Below are 20015 nucleotides of genomic sequence, written 5' to 3' on the forward strand. Positions count from 1 at the left end.
ACGATGAAAGCGATCACTCAAATATATTGAAAATAATTTTTCATCCAAAACTAGAAAATATTCCAATTAAATGATTAGACTAAACGAAGAACTATCTTACTCTATGATTGAACTCAAATCAATCTCACCACGGAAGAACTTTCAATTTCTTCTTTTTTTTTGTCGTGATGGGAGCTAATTACGTTGTACCGAATCAAGAAAAATCGAATTCAATTATAATAGTGCAATTTTAAGGATCTACAAAAACGATATATTACGTGGATTTTATTGGAAAATTAGTAACCAATTTTGACTGCTATTTCCATATTATTTTCAAAAGAGCGATATTCCGTCATAACATGACAACTCAAACAAAAATCAGTTCATTTTCTAGTGATTTAGTCAAACATTTAATTCACCTAAAAACAAAAAAAATTCTTATGTCTGTTATACCCTTCATTTAAGCTTGAATAAGTAGAAAAAAATTATGGAAATATATTTAAGCATTAAATAAGATTATTAATTTATTATCTTTTATAAAAAAACATTTTTGTGGTTAGTCATAATATAGTTGCATAACTTTATCCTTCTTATGTTTCGATTTCAACATTTTTTATATTTAAAACCATAAATCTATGCAACCATATTATAATTGTGCACCAGACTTTTTTTAATAAATCTACAAAATCTAATTAATTTAAATAATTCCCAAATACTATTTAATCATTCTATTCTAATAATGTATCTATAAGTTTCCAAATGTGATAATTTAGTATCACTCTTTTTCAAAATGAAAATGAGGTGGTTTCTAGCATTTTATGCAATAATCTTGAATGAGGTGGTTAGCTATATTAGTTGTCAATTGGAATGCTTTTAAGGGACCACTGACAAGTTTTGAGCTTCTACTCTACAAAATAATGAGGATAAAGAAATTGATTAAAGCCTACTTTGTTATAATAAGATCATAGCTCTAGGATTAATTAATTAATTAATGGGTCATCAATAAATACTTATTTATGTTTTCACCTCTCAAATGTTTCATATTTGGAGTTTTAGCACTTTAGATAGCAATAAAGCAAAGAAAAGAGTCAAAAAGAGATAAATTCAAGCATATATAGAAATTTATTCATATAATAATCAAATCTTAATTAGAAGAGTACTGAAGATCTAATGGATATAATTGAGAAATATAAATTTTATTTTATTATATGTATAATGTGTTGTGATTTTATAAATATTATTATACCTAAGATGCATGGATGGGTGCCCAACTATACAAGTGGGAAGCCTTTCAATTAAATAGCAAGCCAACCTTTGAAAGTGCACTTCTTCTTTAATTTGGACCCCTCAAGTTATCTTTTCCAACAATTTTTGGTCAAAAATACAAATATGGGTAATCATATCGACAATTATTTATATGCAAAATTTAGTCATTATTTTATGATCCCATATGTTATTTATTCATAACAAAAAATAATTTTATTACTGTCTACACATGAAAAAGAGACGGATTATTATTCAATTGCAATACTCCCCTTCAAGGAAAAGCAAAATTGTTTCCTTATTAGTGTGGTTGTTGTCACTTATGATTACGTTTCTCTCATCTCCATTTTATATTATATCCATCTAATAAACCCCTTTTAAAAAGTTAAAATACTCTAATGACTCATAATTATATATAACTAATTAAATTATTTTAAAATTTTATCAATAATTAATTTTATTTTAATCTTATATACCAAACATCTTACTAATATTATCTTCTAACTTAGTCTAATCAATCAAACAATATGATACTGATTTAATCCTATATACAAAACTAATTATCTCACTATTATCTTGCCCAAACTGAATAAACAGTAAAATTATATTATTACAACTTGAAAATGACACTTTCCATTATTTTTTGACATGAGTTAAAGCAAATAAATTTACGAAACCAACATATCAAATCATGAGATTATTCTACAACTGTTTTTTTCTTTCACAAAAGTTATTGATATCAAATATGATTAACAGTGAATACCAAATTGTACTTTGTGTTTTAGCTGTTGTCAATTCACGCCAATTTGATTCTCACAGCTGTTACTTTTTATAATAGCCATCGTCTCATTTTAGGCAGGCAATGAGGCAATTATAACAAACATCAACACTTAAATACTTCACTTTTTATTGTTTCACAAAAAAAGTCAGAATAAAAATCAATATTAAAAATGTTATTAAAAATAAATGTCGTTGCAGTAAATTGGAATAGCCTTTTTCAGCTTTTAATTTAGCACACAATTGAGATTATTCCCCTGACAATCATAATTATATGACTGGAAATTTATTATATTATTGAATTGAATGACCAAAATCCAACTTTTTGTTAAAGCAAGGTAGCATATTCATAGTCATAGGGTTGGATGAAGGGACTTGGATTGAGCAATATATATAATAAACATTTTTATTTAATTTATTCATATTGGATTTATTTGTGAACATATTGATTGGTTTTTTGAATCTTTGAACCTTTTTATTTGTTTGAGAAATTAATAAGCAATCTATTTTGCATTCTATGAGTGATGAGGAGAAAAAAAACTAGTTTATGTCGTGAGGTTCAAATTAAGGTTAACAATTGGAGTGATTTGCGAAAATGGCTTTAATATTAAAAAAAATGAAATTGATTAATTCTTACGAAATATATGTAAAATTAGCTTCAACTTAAAAAAAATACAAATAAAATTTGTCAAAACCCTGTTTTAATAAACAATATTCGTCCTAGGTAGAATAGAGAATTTTCGCATAATATGCACGTCAACTTTGAGCCTTTCACGTAGCGTAAGTTCTTCTACATATATTTTTGACTTTTATGAAAATTCAGAATTTTTTGTTTTATATATTGTTTAACGTCGAACTATTTTTACAACTTTAATTATATCCTTAGATATTTTTTTTATATTTTTACAAAATTTATGAAAAATTGTCATTTTTTTGCATTTTTTAAAAATTTAAGCCATATTTACAAATCACTCCCCTAAGAATGTCACTTCTTATTAAAGACATATTTTATTCAAACTTTATTTATATGATTTGATTGTTTATACCCATATACTCTCTCCAGCCTATCTCGTTATCAGAAATTATGAACATATTTAAGAATTACCCTTGCTAGAACGAGGTCATAGCAATCTAGTCAACCAATAATATTTTTAAAAAGAAATCAAAATCAACAAACATCATTGAAATTTAGGGAATAAATTGAGATTGAAGCTCTTGGTCAACCAATCAACATTATTACCATTACAAATTTAAAAAGGAGACCAATTACAAATTTACAATGATGAGGTGCAAGATCAAAAGCAAATCTTAAAGAAAAACCTCTAGAAAAAGAAAATGAATCTATATAGATCTAACTTATCACGATAGCTATATTAAAGATAGATCTAACTTATAACGATAGCTATATTGATAATCTATTGAGTATTATTGAAAACAAATCTATATATCTTTAAATTACAACTTACCTAAACTGAAATACTATCAAACACAAGTGTGATAATTATTTATCTATAAATGAAGCAAACCATGCATACTCAATCTACAAATTAAATCGAGTCTTCCCAATTTTTATTTCTACACGCGATAATATACTATTTTCTCCTTTTTGTTATTTTACACATGTTTTTCTTTTTAGGGGTTGATAGCCATGGGTTGTTTAGGTGGAATGTAATAATTAACATTACTTTCATGTGTTGAATTAGTTGCATTTGAATCCTAGAGATTTTGAATTGAACTTCACTGATATTATACTCAAGAATAACAATAATAACAATAATAATACCAGATAGCTAATTTTCGATTGTTTTATAACAAGTTTTATTTGATTGATGCATAGATTTTGTCGATGCATCAGTCAAAGTAATCTTGATTTGATCAAAATTAACTCTCAACTCGATATTATTGTTGTTGTAGGTTACTGTAATTATATATTTTTTTTTCAACATTCATAGTACTAGTAGAAAAAACTAAACTGAAAGTCAGGTTATCAGCTGAAATTCGCTAAATATTCAGGATATTGTAATTCAAAACTTTTCAGCCATTTTTTAATTGAGTTGCAAGACTTTTGAATCATAAATTAAATATTCCACCAACTAAACTATACAAAAATGAAGAAATTGAGCAGTTTGTGAATTTGGGCAAGGGAAGGAATTCAAATGAGGAAAACTGAAACGGCATTTATTTTGGCAGCTCACATTTGCTGATCTTGATTGGGCAAAGTTTAAACACACTCAACCTCTTGAAACAACTTGTCCCCAATTGACCAAAGTCAATTTAAATGTTGTATTCTTGCCCTTTTATTTTTTATTTTTCACCAATCAAGGCATCATAGGAAATTAGAATATTGCAAAATGTATCTTACGGTCTCCAAATAATCAAGATTTATTTTATTGAGCTATATATTACTACAATATAGCGAATGAAGAGTTCGAGCGGGTGAGCTCTTCAGCTATTGAACGATAGATATAAATTATTTTATAAAACTCGTGTCGCTCCCAGAGTCCATAATTTTATAAGTCAAATGAATTATTACATTACCTAATTAAAAGAATACGAGTATTTGGGAAGATTATGTCATTTGAATTAATATTTGTTTAGTTCATCACTCTAGCGAGAAAGCTAATGACACGTTACTGTCGATATGAACAACCCCATATAAAATTTCATTCCAAATAAAAATATGTCGATTTAAATGAGACTTAGTTTAATTAATTTCTAAGTTCTCATTTCTCTTGTTTATGAATTTTGTGGCCCCATGTAATTTTTTCAGCTGTAATTGGAACATAGTTTATGGACCCGCTTAAAAATATTTTTTTAATACTTAATAAATAATCTAATGCCCAATTCCTACTCAAGTACAATGTGGACCCTTTTGGTAGTCAAATACAATTGATAGGCACTTTTACGAATACCCACAAGGTTGTGTTATATTGTTAATTCGACATTGGATTATTAAATTAAGGCACGAGATCATTCATCCACAAATATCAATACGATACACAAAAAAAATCAATTAGGGATATTAATGTCAATTAATAAAAAGTTAGTTATAACTCACTTTTAAAAAATATCTCAAAACTTTAAATGATTATAACTATCTTAATTTATATTATTTTTACACAAAATATATCAAATTAAAGATAATTTTACGAGGATTCTAACGAGATCTCACTTGTATATAATCCGATGACAAAATTTGATAATATTTTCATAAATTTTCATATATTTCGTCAACAGTTTTATGTCAATATAACTAACAAAATATGTCAACTTAATACATGTAAAATGTCAATATGAAATTATGTTGACATATTCAAAGCATGTTGTTGATATGTTTAATTTACTGTGTTGACATTTTGATCTGAAACCCTAAATTTTAAGAATTTTTAGTATTAAACTATAAAAAACAAATTTATGTGGCAATTTATAAACCATTAGATTTTTAAAATCTTATGGTGTTAAATTAGTCGTAGTTAGCAATTGATCGCACCCTACAGCAAGTAATAGGATCTTTTTAGAGTATACAGATGTATTTTTTGCTAATCTAGTTAATAGGCTCAATTGTACCTTGATTATTTAAAACTCTATTTTTAGTTGCTTTTTCTATTGACAACTCAAGAAAATTTCATTTAATACAAAATTCCTTTTTCGGCTGAGGCCGCCCTAAATATAAAAGCTGCAAAATTTGTTATCAATAAACCCAAAGCTGCACAAGTATGATTGTTCCCTTCCTTTTAAATTCACTATCATTATTGTTGAATTTTCACTTTTCAATTTTGTTTTGATATTAAATTAAGCATAAAATTTAAGACTGGCAGAAAAAGGACAGAGATAAAATGTTTACTTTACAGCGGCAAAATTAAATACTCGACTCGCTCTTCATATAGAAGGGTTTAATATTTTGGGTATAGTAAAAATAATAATTTAATTTAATATAAAAATATATATGCTTAAATAATCTAAATCAATATGTTGAAAATGACGTTTTATAAAATAGAGTTGATTCCATTTATATAATTCAAATTAAATTCAATTCGTGTGCAAAATCAGACAACTCTTAAATTGAGCTATACTACTCGCATAGAACTCGTATATTTTGAGATTTTTTTTTAAAAAAAATACAATAAATTGAGCTATACTACTCACATATAATTGCGCTACTGATTAAATGGGCCAGAAATATTTAATTTAGGGCTGGACTCTTCACTTTTTTTCTTTGGGGTTTAAATGGTGGCCCAAGCCCATAAATCTTGAGAAGGTTCAAATGATATTTTAGGAATAAGCCCAATACTAATTCGATACTCAAAATAGAAAGAAACGCATTTCAGGAGAAAAAAAATTCATTTACTAGCTATCAATCTTTGAATGATTTTTGTCACTTTCATTGATAGATATTTTAATAATTTTTCGATAAATGTTGTCAATCGTTTAAAAAAAAAGAAGAATTGTCGAAAAATATTTAGATACTATTATATTATTATCTTTTATATTGTGAAAAGTATGGCGTTAAAGCTGAATAATATTGCAAATTGTTTTACATTTAGTAGTATTATTTTTATTTTATGACGCGTTAAGTAATTATTTGTCGCACCTTGTACCTCAAATTAAAAATTATATTAAAAATTATGAATGCGTCATAAGTGGGTTAATAGGAGAACCATTTGCTATTCAAAAGACAACTAATATGAAAACGAATAATACTAACCTTTTGTTTAAGATGCCTTATATATCCTTATATTAGAGATAAAGTCTAACATAATTTTATTCGAAGACTTTATTTTAATAATTTAATTCGATCAATCAAATTAAAATACGTACGTAACTAATTAACTAACTAATTGCATAAACTACTCCTTATACAAAGAATCACGAAAACACAAATAAATCTATCTTCACCTCTACCAAATCTCAAGAGAGCATTTGAATTGTTCCCTATATTATTAAATAATTTACTTCATATTAAAATACGACAATATCCACTACTCATGTTTGACAAACACAATAAATAATTATTTTTCTCATTCAAATTTATTTTATTAAATTCGGGCAAGCAACATCACGCCAGCTTCGTCGCCGGGCAGCACGGGCTGTGTGGAAAATTAAAATTAGAAAAAAAATTGTGTACAAAATGATAATACTAAGAATAAATAGAGTTTCGTATTTTGTTGAAAGGTATTTCTTGAATGCCACGATTTCATACGTGATCGCCGTTTCATAGAAATTGAAAATAAATAATGTTACTAAATAATGTTATTTATTTCTTATGTTTATTATTTATAAGTTCATTACTTTTACATATTTCAGTAAAGCAGTATTAGCTGTTAAAATCACAAACTTTAATTGAATGTAACGATTTCATAAAAATTAAGAAATGAATAATGTTACTAAGAATTTTATTTATTTCCTATATTCATTATTTAAAAATGTACTATATGTTTCAATAAAGTAGTTAAAATCACAAACTTTGACTAAATTGTTATCCATTTCATCTCAATTCTAGATTTTCTGTCTCCAAAAAACTTATTTTTTTTTGTTGACACAATTTCACGTAACCACGCAGTCGTTTTTATTGTTGCCTCAAAAGACACAATCACATTTGACCAAAAAATACGTGACCAACAAAACTTTAAAATCACGATTAATATATAAATATTGTTGAAAAAACATGTCATTTCATAATGAAAAACTTTTTCTTTCACTCGATCAATACACGTGAAATTCCGTTTGTAATATTCTAAATTATATAATGATCAATGATTGAACATTAATCTTGCTCAATTAGGTAAACTTTTGTTCTTTCGAGGAATACATTTATGGAAATAATTATAGTTTAAGGATTCAATAAAAAATTCAAAATGTAGATAGAATGTCAAATCTGCCCATCTTGACCAGCCAACTGAACAATATTTGCTTTAAATACAACCCTAGCAACTTGCTTTCTCTCACTAAAATATTTTGAAATTTAAAATATTGGGACCCTCCAATCAATATTCTTCAAAACTCTAGATTTTTCAACCTATTTTTTTTTTTGAAATTGAATGGTGATTTAAAAAAATTAATTCAAGCGAAAAAAATATCGTGCTATATAAAATATCCTCACCAACAATATTAAATTGTATAACACATACGAAGAACTCAAACAAAGCTTATAAAATAGATATGGTTCTTAACTACAACACACAATGAAAAATATTCAAAAGTCAAGAATAATTTAATATATCATGTATAAAAATCTATACACTCTGCGTTATTCATGAAGAAGTTTTGGTCTAAAATAATCAATGATATAGAATAAACTCAAGGATTAATTTGTCTATAAAATTACCAAGAATATGTCATTTCTGTTTTGTCTCGCACTATTCCAATTTAAATGATAAATCAGGAATTTTAAAAAATTGCCAATTGTCTCATGTGACCAGTTTGTTTTCTTATTTCCAGAAGATATTATTTAGTTGTCCTTATCGGCACATTAATACACGTTTCCATCACTATTCATTCATACTAACAAAAATTTAACTATGTGCATCAATTTAGCATCACTTTTTCCAGCAAAAATCATCATGAATAATCAAGAATTTTGAAATATCGAGATTTGTTATTTAAAATTTAAGGCACGTTATAATTCAGAATTTGATCAATTTTATGATTTTTCAAACAACTAACTTAAATTCAATCACTCGAATATTTATTTTAAACTAATGATATGCTAGAAGTTGGTTATCATGGCGTTGTATGCCCAAATTGTCCTAATAAATGTAACACAAAATATTAAATGAGTTTCAAACTCTCCTAAAACTAATGGAATATTACTCTCTAGTCATTTCACACATCACACATACATTAATGATAGTATACAATTTTGAGCCATATTAATTGGTGATGATTTGTACCCTTTCTTGTGGGATTACTATTTGTGTATCTTGTCTTACATGACTTGTCTTTGTGGGAATAAATAATCAATAATATATGGGTCAAATTAATTGGTTAAATTTCATGCCTGTATCGATCGATTGGTTTCATGTTGATGATTGGTATTATTAAAACATCATGCCATTTTCCGTGCAAATATTAGTTATTCGTGTATCGATCCGTGTACAAAAGTGTCACGAAATAAAGTATATTAAAATCAATCATATTCTTGTTATTTAATGTGGCATGATTAAATACCACTAAATACTAATCATACCTACAAAGATATGTGTGTATTCACCAAGCATGGTGTTTAGCTAGATCATTATTTCTTCAAAAAAAAAAACTAGATCATTATTATATTATATTTTTCTCTTAGTTGGTGATTTTGATAAGATACTTGTTTTTGGCAATATGCGTTTGATTTCCCTTTTTTTTTCGTGACATATAGTAAGGGGACATGTTCATATACGTCTTGAAGAATATATGTAAATGTTAGTAGAACAAATATGAGATAAGTTTACAAGAAAAGGAAATCTATCCGATCTAATCCTAAAATTAGTTGTTTTACATAATTGTTGTATAATATTAGAGTTAATACTGGTTGTCTTATATACTGATGTGGGACGAAGTCTATAACAATCAATTTTGTCCATAAACTAACGCCAACTGTCATATATAATTGATGTAGGATATTCGAGTCGACACTAGTTGTCTTATATAAACGGTGTGGAACATTAGAGTTCCTAACAATCGACCCATCATAGACCACGAGAGCCATTATAGATTCCTTTGTCAGGTCACCATTCCATGGACTATCCAACACCAATCGCCTTACATATATAACCGACAAATGACATTAGAGTTTGCTTCGACTCCTCTTAGGCCACGTTGGTTGTGGCTGATGCCTTTGTCATGTCACCATTTCGTGGCCACTACCCCGAGTCGGCTCCAAACATTCTCGTTGGTAATGGCTAGTTCTTTTGCCAACCCACCACTCAGACTTATTAGGTCACTTAATAAAACACACTGATGTTATAGATGAAACATGAGAATTCGTTCTAAAATATTAGTCTATCGAAAAAAGAGAACCTATTAGGTTTACAAATCCAACATCAATTACCTTGTACAACAGACGTGAACATTATAGCCCGTAACTTATACAAATAGTACTCCCTCCGTCCCCCATAATTCGTCACAATTTGACCCGGCACGAGGTTTAAGATATATAATAGAAAGTGAGTTGAAAAAGTTAGTGTCATGTGGGTCCTACTTTTTTATATTAGTTTATAATAAAATATGAGTCTGAATGAATTAGTGGAATGTGAGGTCTACTACAAAAAATGGTAAGAGTGAAAGGTGATAAATTTTTAGGGACGGACGAAAATGGAAATAAGTGACAAATTTTTCAGGGACGGAGGGAGTACTAATTTTATTTTTGTGATAATCACTTTTAAGCACAAAGAGTGCCATTTTTTATTTGTGCTATTTTTATTCATAAAACATTAGCTTTATTTATATAATTAACAATTTACGTAAAGGAACAATAACCTTTTAATTTTATATGATATAAGCTGGGAATACGAGGTAGCTAACTACGTGTCTTAAACGAACCACTAATTTTAATTCATAGTCGGGAATAATATATAGTATTATTTATTAATATTAAAAGTAAAATAAAAGTTCAATGATCCACATTAAATAATCGATTAATCTACTGCGGAATTTATTGAGAAATATAGTTGGTAAATCAATATTAATTAATAGGTGTACAATATAGTTGGTAAATCAATATTAATTAATAGGTGTACAATAGGGGTGTGATCCGTTGCTAATTTTTTTTAAATTGCTAACTTGCTAACTCATCAACGTAGTGTATTAAAATTGTCAATACTGAAATGTCAACATAAATTTAAGTTGATATTTTAATACATTGTGTTGACATTAATATTTAAATGTCAACATAGTTTATTAAAATGTCAACACAAATATGTGTTGATATTTTAACGTGATCGTGTTGACATTTTTAATACACTACATTGATGAGTTAACAAGTTAGCAATTTAAAAAAAGTTAGCATTATAACGCACCCGTGTACAGGATAAGTGATGTCTGAGTTCTTAACGTGAAATTTCAACATGTTTGCACGATATTCATACCTTTTTATTAAATTTTATAAGTAATATATTATTCACTAATAATATTTTCCCTACACATATTGAGATGAAGTTATTTTTTATTTGTATGATTGTATGACTATCTTTTAAAACGTTAAACTAGTCATTATTTAGCTTATTTATATACTAATTTTTATTTGTTTAGATTAAAATATATGAATGCACAACCAAAAGGATGGATTTTGTTTAAATAATAAAATATTATTTTATTATTTATGAAAACAATATAAACATCATTTTACCTAAATGCATTAATCAGATTGAGATGACTCATGTGAATTATTTAGATCAATCATGAAAAGCAATCAATAAATTTGTACATACATGTACATTTTAGTAAATATAAAGCTAAATCTTATGTAGACTAATCTATTATTGAATGTAAACGAATAAAAATAAACTTTATATTTACTGATATAAATGTTACATGTATACTAATTTATTGATTGCTTTTCATGATTGATCAATAATAATTCACATGAGTTATCTCAATCAGATTAATGCATTTAGCGAAAGTGATGTTTCATTATTTTCATTAATAAGAAAAGGAAAAATATCCTGGGAAGGGCAATCATGCTTATATATAATTTTCAAATTGGCTATTTTTTTCCCACCAAAAAATAACAATTTTGTTTTTTTTCTTCTTAATTTCTTTTGTATAACTATTTGTTAACTTATCACGTGGTTTATAAAAAAGTAAGATGAGAATTTAACTGTCCGAATGCGCAATGATCACATTTTGATAATTAAAAAACTCTAGCAAAAAAACAATAAAAGAAGGTAAGAGAACTTGTTAAAAAGAAAATATTTGTACTATATTTTTAGGTAAGTCACGGTTTATATTTAACCTATCGATCATTACTATATTTTCTTGATGGTTGTAATAAATATACTATAAACTGCAATTATAAAGAATATATTTATTAGCAATTATTTTATGATTAATTTTTTTGGTGAAGATCTGATGTGTCATTCAAGATATCATAATGGATGTTACCACAAGTGAGTTAAACAATATCATCTATTTATAAAAAAAGACGTAATTAAGTTAAATAAAACATCAATAATAATTTATTACAACTATAATTTTTAATGTGTGATAATTACAAATAAAAACACCAAGGTAATTTGCTAGTTCCATAAACTTTAATCCTCCCTTCGTCCACTACCAATGATCTTAATAGTTGACGACACATTTTAACATAAAACTGATAAAATTAAGAGATATAGAAAAAAAAATGTCAAAAGAAGAAGAAAATTAATTTTTGCGGACATATCAAATGAAAAAACATGAATATTGGTCGTAGAAGGAGGAAATATATTATTTTAATGATAAATAACTGTAATTCTTAATACTACAATATATTTTTCTCAGTAAATAATATTTTATATATATAAACCATAAATTTCCATTTCTTTCCTTTTTTTCGAACTTGAGAAATATTTGACTTCGAATACAAACAAAAGAATTCCAAGTGGCATAATTCTACTTCTACCCACCTACATAAATTCATTATTCATGCTCTCTTTAATGCTGAAAAATTCAAATTATTTTTGTGAGCAGCGAAGCGAAAAACTGGCTGTGGGCCCTATCCATCTTCAGACAATCTTTCAAACTTTTCTTTATTACTTCTCCTTCTCAAAATCTTTCTTCATGTCGAGCTCGTTCACAATATCTTTTGCTTTTCCAATGTCCCCTTTTCCACCGCCTTGAAATTCTTCAATGTCCAAGATTTTGGGGGTATGAATGAAGATTGCTGACTTTATGGGAATTTGTTTAAGAGTGAGATTCAAAATCTGTTCTTTATGTTTTTTCCTTTTGAAATTACCTTGATATTTGGATATTGTGATTTAGTTGAGAAATATGTTGAGTTGTGAAATCAACAGATCAAATGGATGTGAATTTCTTGGTGGTTTTGGTAGTTTAGTTTTTTTGTTTTTGTTCTACATTTTCAGTACTTTGATTTCTCCAATTTCTTGGAGTATCCATTTTTTTAAAAAAAATTATCTTCGAACAGTAGAATTGTGTGATTTAGTGGACAATATGTTGAGTTGTGAATCAACAGATCAAATGGATATGAATTTCTTGTCAGTTTTGGTAGTTGGTTTCTTGTTTTTGCCTTGGTTTGTTGATGTTTGGTATTTCAAGATTGTGGATTTTTACATTGAGATTTATCTAATCTTGAATTTATAATGAAATAAAGCTACAGATTAAATGATTATACAGAATGTTTTAAGAATTTAAGGAATTTGAATTTCCTATGTAGATTTTTTCAATACAATTGCATTTTTTTCACTGTATTAAATCATAGTTCTTTCTTCATTTTAGTCATATACTAGTTTGAATTGCTTCTTTTTCCTTTATTCCTAAAGATAATATATATAGAATCATTATTTTCCCCCAAAAAATGGATGGTGTAACATATGCTTTATGTTTAAAGATAATTCTTCTCTGTACTAGATCTGGTATCTAGGCTTGAATCTTTCTTAGATATTCGTTATGAGCTCGTAAACAATTCATAGCCCTTTAGTTTCATTATCTACTCGAATTCCTCTAGTTGAACAAGATTAACACATTGTGTAAGCTATAGGTGTTCTCATTAACTCATTGAGATTTAATATGCAGAATGAAATGTATCAAACGTAACTATGTAATTGCGGGAAGTTGGCTAAGTCAAGCAAGCGCACAACACAGGATATAGGTCGATCTATGAGCTTTGCAAGTGTTTGGTTCGAGTATATTACTTAGAAAGTGTAAACAGAAAGAAGTCGAAGTTCTTTTTGCGATGCCATCATTTAGTCCTACCGCTTCTTTGAATACCAGCCACAGTTCTTTATCAAGTTGCAGTAAGCTCTTGCTCTTATCTTTTTTCTCTATTCAATCGACTATTCTCCAAATTTATAACTTCACGTATAATCTTGTTTTCAGGTGATATTTCGTCGGATGGGAACTTTTATGATCGGTACATAGTGCACATCCTTCTCTTTTGATAATAGTCTCGGATGCTTTGCCTACTTCAGTTTTGAGCTTACAAAATTTGTTCATTCTCTTTTAGGCCTTATGTGGTAGATAGCAGCCTTGTTGACTCGAACATATTAGTTAATACGAACGGTTTTCATCAAAACGGTAATTTGGTGAAGCAACATGTTTTAGAAGTTCGAAAGATTAATGGTTTTGGGAGTGTCGGAGAGATAGAAACTGCTGAAGTTCCGCTTGGAACGAACAACAATGTCGAAAGACTGAGTTCATCCATTGATGGGTCTGCTGCATTTCTTCCGAATGATGAAGGGAGTGCCGAGTTCTGGCTTCCCCCGGAGCCTGAAGATTGGGAAGACGACGTGATAGGTAGGGTTGCAAGTTATGATGACGATGAATGTGGGGACGGCGCCACTTGGGCTAGGCCTAGTTCTTTAAGCAGCTTCGAAGAAGAAGGAAGTGCTAGTTTCAAGTTCAGAGAGGAAAAGGTTAAAGCAATGGACAGTGTTAAGAACGAAAAATTTGCAGCCCTCGTTAGCCAACTAGTTAAGTCTGTCAGTGTTAGTTCCTCCGGAGGTCAGGGCGAAAACTGGGTGGACATAGTGACTTCTTTATCTTGGGAGGCTGCTGCGTTTGTGAAGCCGAACACACATGAAGGTAAGGCCATGGATCCCGATGGATATGTGAAGATTAAATGCATTGCAAGTGGTTCACGTGGTCAAAGGTACCGTCTAGTCCTTCTTTATGTCTTTTTCTTCGGGATATTGTCTGTACATATTCAATAATGCCATGAAACGTTCGATCTTGTTTATGTTGTTTAGTCAAGTATATAAAGGACTCGTCTTCAAAAAGCATGCTGCTCACAAACACATGCCGATTAAGTACAAAAACCCTCGACTGCTGTTGATCCACGGCTCACTAGATCTTTCCTCCGGTGGATTATCGTCATTCGACTCAATGCAGCAGCAGGTAAGACTGAAAACCTCCCATTTCAACTGAATATGGGATTTTTTCTGACTATGTGTCCATTGACAGGAAAAGAGCAATCTGAAAACTATTGTCGATATGATAGAGAATTGCCATCCAAATGTTATCTTGGTCGAAAAATCAGTTTCTCGAGACATACAAGAGTCTATTCTTGCAAACAGAATGACACTTGTGTTCGATATGAAGCTGCATCGCCTAGATAGAGTTGCTCGTTGTGTTGGTTCACCTATCTCTTCAACAGAGCTTGCATTGGGCCTGAAACTTAGGCAATGCGAGTCCTTCCACATTGAAAGATTTGTCGAAGAACATGATGGTAGCAATGATGGCGGAAAGACACCAAGTAAAACTTTGATGTTCCTCGAGGGCTGCCCTTCTCGACTTGGATGCACAGTAAGTCTTCCTTCACTTTATTATGCTAGAATGTGTAATATATGCAAGTTTTGTTACGTTTTCTTGTGAAAATGTTGATGAACATATTCATTTTATGCAGATTGTGTTGATGGGAGCGAGCAGTGACCAACTGAAAAGGATTAAATGCGTCATCCGGTGTGCAGTTGTCATGGCATATCATTTTATGCTCGAGGCTTCCTTTCTTCTCGACCAGACCTCAATGTTCTCCACGGTTTCTCCATGTGACGTGCTGTACCCGACACTCAACAGCCAAAGATCGACTTTGATTGGCTCCGAGGACACACACACGTGCGATTCCAAGGTTTCCGATGCAATTGACATTCCCATATCCAATGGTTTTCATCAAAACGACCCGGAAAACCTGATGTCTTCCTCAGAAGGAAGTTCTTCGTTGTCGTCTCACTCCTACAGCCCAGACACATTTCCAGGGCTATCTCTTTCAACATCAGTCGAAAAAGCTACGAATGATGGCTTTCCCCTTTTCTCCGTCTCTTCTAAGAGAATTACCACTCCGTTTGGTTTTAACGGAAGAAATCAAAATGGTGAGGCTGTGGCTAAAATTGACGACATGCAAAAAGACGGATACATGGAAGATAATTCGCCTGACACTCAACCAGAATTATCGGATACGTGGAATCATAGTGATAATGCTGAAGATCAGTTGCCTAGCAAGGATGGCATCTGCGTGGCGCTTGATTCCGAGAGCATATTAGTGTTGTTGTCCAGCCGCAACGCTTCACGAGGGACTATATGCGAGAAGAGTCATTTTTCTCACATCAAGTTCTACCGGAGCTTTGATGTTCCTCTCGGAAAGTTTTTGCGTGATACTCTGCTCAGTCAGGTCCTTTTTCCAACTTTTAGCATTCCGTGATCACTGTGTTTTTCAGCTTATAAGTCGAACCTAACGTAGAATATACCTCTCACAGGGACTCCAATGCAAGACGTGTGGAGAAAGCCCCGAGGTGCACTCTTTCTTCTACGCGCATCACAACAAGCAACTCACGATCCAAGTTAGACGTCTTCCTGCTGGGAAAAGTTTGCCCGGAGAAACTGAAGGGAAGCTTTGGATGTGGAGTCGTTGCGGTCTATGCCAAGACGGAAGCTTAAAATCTACGAAAAGAGTGTTGATATCTACAGCTGCCCATGGCTTATCATTCGGAAAGTTTTTGCAGCTCAGTTTTTCAGACATCTCTTCGTTCAATTGTTCGTCCAGCTGTGGCCATTCTTTCCATAAGGATTTCTTGTACTTCTTTGGGTACGAAAAAATTTCATATACTTAACGTTCTCCGATGATAAATGTCTTCTAAAATTGTAACACTCTTGCCTTGTACGATTAAAATTCAGACTAGGCCCCATGGTTGCCGTGTTCAAGTATTCACCAGTTGCGACATGCTCGGTGTCACTCCCGCCTCAGAAGATGGAATTCAGTGCTTCAGTCAAAAGGGAGTTTCTTAAGAAGGAATCTGATGATGTACGCGCCTTTGTATAATTTTTTCGCTGCTTTATCCTTCGATGAATTTGTGATGCTTATTGTGTTTTTCCCTCTTTTAAGGTATATCTGCAAGGGATGTTAATGTTCGTTGATATCGAAAAGTCCCTTAAGGAAATAGAAGCTCGATACATCGGGGTGACTCTCAATATTCAGGGCTCGAGCAAGGAATTTTCAGATATTATGCTCATGCTGAAGCAGGAAAAGTCTCAATTCGAGGTAAGATAGTTTGCGATGAATGGCTTTTTATATAATTCACCACCGTTGTTCTAAATGTTCGTGCAAAATGATAGGTCGAAATTCAACATGCTATGAACGATGAAAGTGAAGTTGATGCTGCGTCTAGGATCCTAAGGCTGAACACGTTTCGGTTGGAACTTCTTCTTAAATCATGTGTGTGGGATCAAAGACTACACGCGTTACTTTCATCCGACATCAAGGTGATCGATTCTAACTCTATCGCCTCAGTATGTGTTGAAGCTAATGAATGTCCAGTTACAGAGAATTGTTTAAATGGACAAGTTGAACAATATACGGGTGTGTGGTTCGAAAATGGATTAGCTGTCGATGTATTATTGACAGAACATCGTACCGAAGTTGGTGTTTCTGATTCAAGAGATAAGCCCCATCGCTCTTTGTCTCTAGACCTAGAAACGGATAAGGATTGGATTTGGGCCGTGTTTGATGACATTCGACGTGAATACATGGAGGATCTGCAAAGAGGCTACTTGCCAAAGATTGAATCATTTAGCAGTTATGCTGCAGAATCCGTCCCTCAGAAAATGATAAACGACGAGGGGTCAAGGCTGCACATTCCTCTCGGTGCTAACGACTATATAGTTTCCGACTACGAAGATGAATTCTCGAGCATTATTGCTTGCGCTCTAGCCTTACTGAAGGATTTTGAGGTAGCAACGGATGATCTATCCGAGAGAGAAAGAGGAAACGATTCTAGACCGAACGAGAGTTCTCATAAACTGACGAGAGTATTTTCCTTAACCACTTCTCGATGGCGTTCCTTTGGCTCGTTGGATTCCGATGGTCTACACTCTCCACCTGCCAACTTGGAAGATTCACACACATCAAGTTTCGATGGTCTGGATTTGTTAGACTCGACGGTTACCTATAGTGCTAGCCACCTAGAAGTGTCTATGGGGTTGGGGAGAAAGCGCAAGTACTCCGTCGTTTGCCTTTTCGCAAGCCAGTTCCGTCAGCTGCGCGATCGTTGTTGTCCTTCTGAAGTCGATTTTATTGCCTCGCTGAGTCGCTGTAGAAACTGGGACGCGAAAGGTGGGAAGAGTAAATCTTTCTTTGCTAAGACGCTAGACGACCGTCTTATCATCAAGGAGATAAAGAGGACAGAGCTCGACTCATTCATGAAGTTCGCCACGGACTACTTCGAGTACATGAACGAGTGCTACGAGCTCGGAAACCAGACGTGTCTTGCTAAGATTCTCGGAATATACCAGGTTAGCCTCTCCATCTAATTTCGGATAGCTGCAGTTGTTGCTTTTGGTGTGTATCGTACCGATGTTGTGTATCCGGTTGCGTTTAGGTTACAATACGAGCTCCGAGAAACGGGAAGGAGACGAGGCACGATCTTCTAGTGATGGAAAATCTTTCGTTTGGTTGGAATATATCAAGACAGTACGATCTCAAAGGAGCTCTGCACGCTCGGCTCAACACGGACGAGGCAGGGGAGGTTCTTCTCGATCAGAATTTCGTCAACGATATGAGCGTTTCGCCTCTCTACGTTTGCAGGAAATCAAAACGGAACCTGCAGCGCGCTGTATACAACGACACAAATTTCCTCAACGTGAGTGTTTTTTGCCAGTTATATAATTTGACTACTTCATGTCACGTGCACACGTAGAAATTTGTTTTGGTAGGGGCTATATATTCTCAATTTTGAGTTCGGAATTTCAAGACAATACCGAAAATTCAACGTTATTGTTTCCGCTACATACCATGACTGACTATCTCGTGTTCGTTTATTCTCAGACGATCAATGTCATGGACTACTCGCTGCTCGTGGGAGTGGACACTCAACGCGGTGAACTGGTATGTGGCATCATAGACTATCTCAGGCAGTACACGTGGGACAAGCAGCTCGAGAATTGGGTGAAATCCTCACTCGTTGTCCCCAAGAACCAGCTGCCGACCATCATCTCTCCCATCGAATACAAGAAGAGGTTTAGGAAGTTCATAAGCACACATTTTCTAACCGTTCCGGATCACTGGTGTTCCCACAGGTCTTCCTACCCTTGCACGGTCTGCAGCCCGGCCTCGGATAACGGCTTGCAGCAGAAGAAACGGGTGAATGAGGACGACGGCTTGTTCCATACGACGTCTCAAAAGCAAGGGAAACGCGAACAAGGTACTGTAAAGGTTGCCTGATTTCGAGTCGTTGGTCGTGGTTTTGTTGTCCGTCTATATATTGAATCCGGCTACGTTGTATATAGTCGATCGCCTCGTAAGCCTGCATTTATTTTAAGCAGATAGTTTTGGGGGTATTTTTGTTTGTTACATATATGTTTGCTTTTGTATGTATATCACCTTGAGCAACTGTAAAAAGGGCAATGGAATATTTCATCAAATTCAAATGTAGTGGTTATTTATTACATTATGAAACAGTTCTTGTTTACACACATTTACACGTCTACAAGTGTGTGTGATGATATGAAAATAATGAGGTGAAAGTCATTGGAATTAAGATCATAATCAATTAAATCAAATTTAAGATTGCTCAAAAGGACATTTTTCATTAATCTTGTGATACTAATCTCACGTCGAAATTCAACAGCACAAATGGAAAAATATGTAATCCATGATAATTAGATTGTGCTCTTGCAGAAAATGTCAAAAATTTGCAAGCATCATTCGAAATTGATTTTGAGAAAATTGATTTAAAACGGTAAAATTGATTAAAGGAACGACATCGTTTTAAGTACTATTCGTACTATTCATGGAGCAAATTCAGCTAGAAAATTTGTATTCACGTCAAGTTGGGAACCATTATAAAATTTGTGATATTTTATTCCACTTT

The 20015-nt window shown here is 31.8% G+C and overlaps 1 protein-coding gene across 2 annotated transcripts; it reads left to right on the top strand.

Annotated features, from left to right (window-relative positions):
- The first annotated feature begins 12661 nt into the window (after positions 1-12661).
- LOC121804695 (putative 1-phosphatidylinositol-3-phosphate 5-kinase FAB1D) lies at positions 12662-19617 on the top strand. 2 transcript variants are annotated; one of them, XM_042204329.1, is made up of 13 exons: positions 12662-12888; positions 13732-13952; positions 14035-14068; positions 14162-14806; positions 14904-15051; positions 15118-15459; positions 15560-16321; positions 16407-16735; positions 16825-16951; positions 17033-17188; positions 17263-18438; positions 18525-18785; positions 18971-19617. In XM_042204329.1, the coding sequence occupies exons 2-13, from the start codon at positions 13892-13894 to the stop codon at positions 19364-19366; spliced, it is 4437 nt and encodes a 1478-aa protein (XP_042060263.1). In that variant the 5' UTR covers positions 12662-12888; positions 13732-13891; the 3' UTR covers positions 19367-19617. The 2 variants fall into 2 exon arrangements, with proteins under 2 accessions (XP_042060263.1, XP_042060264.1); XM_042204330.1 differs by having other exon boundaries at positions 12662-12846.
- The last annotated feature ends 398 nt before the right edge of the window (positions 19618-20015 follow it).

The sequence above is a fragment of the Salvia splendens genome, chromosome 5 (assembly GCF_004379255.2).
Source record: "Salvia splendens isolate huo1 chromosome 5, SspV2, whole genome shotgun sequence".
NCBI classification, from domain to species: Eukaryota; Viridiplantae; Streptophyta; class Magnoliopsida; order Lamiales; family Lamiaceae; genus Salvia; species Salvia splendens.

Bases quoted from the DNA above. Each gene is read 5' to 3' on its own strand.
- LOC121804695 (XM_042204329.1), top strand. From the start codon at position 13,892: ATGCCATCATTTAGTCCTACCGCTTCTTTGAATACCAGCCACAGTTCT. The intron at 16,736-16,824 runs GTACGAAAAAAT...ATTAAAATTCAG, and splicing joins GATTTCTTGTACTTCTTTGG to ACTAGGCCCCATGGTTGCCG. The intron at 18,786-18,970 runs GTGAGTGTTTTT...GTTTATTCTCAG, and splicing joins ACGACACAAATTTCCTCAAC to ACGATCAATGTCATGGACTA.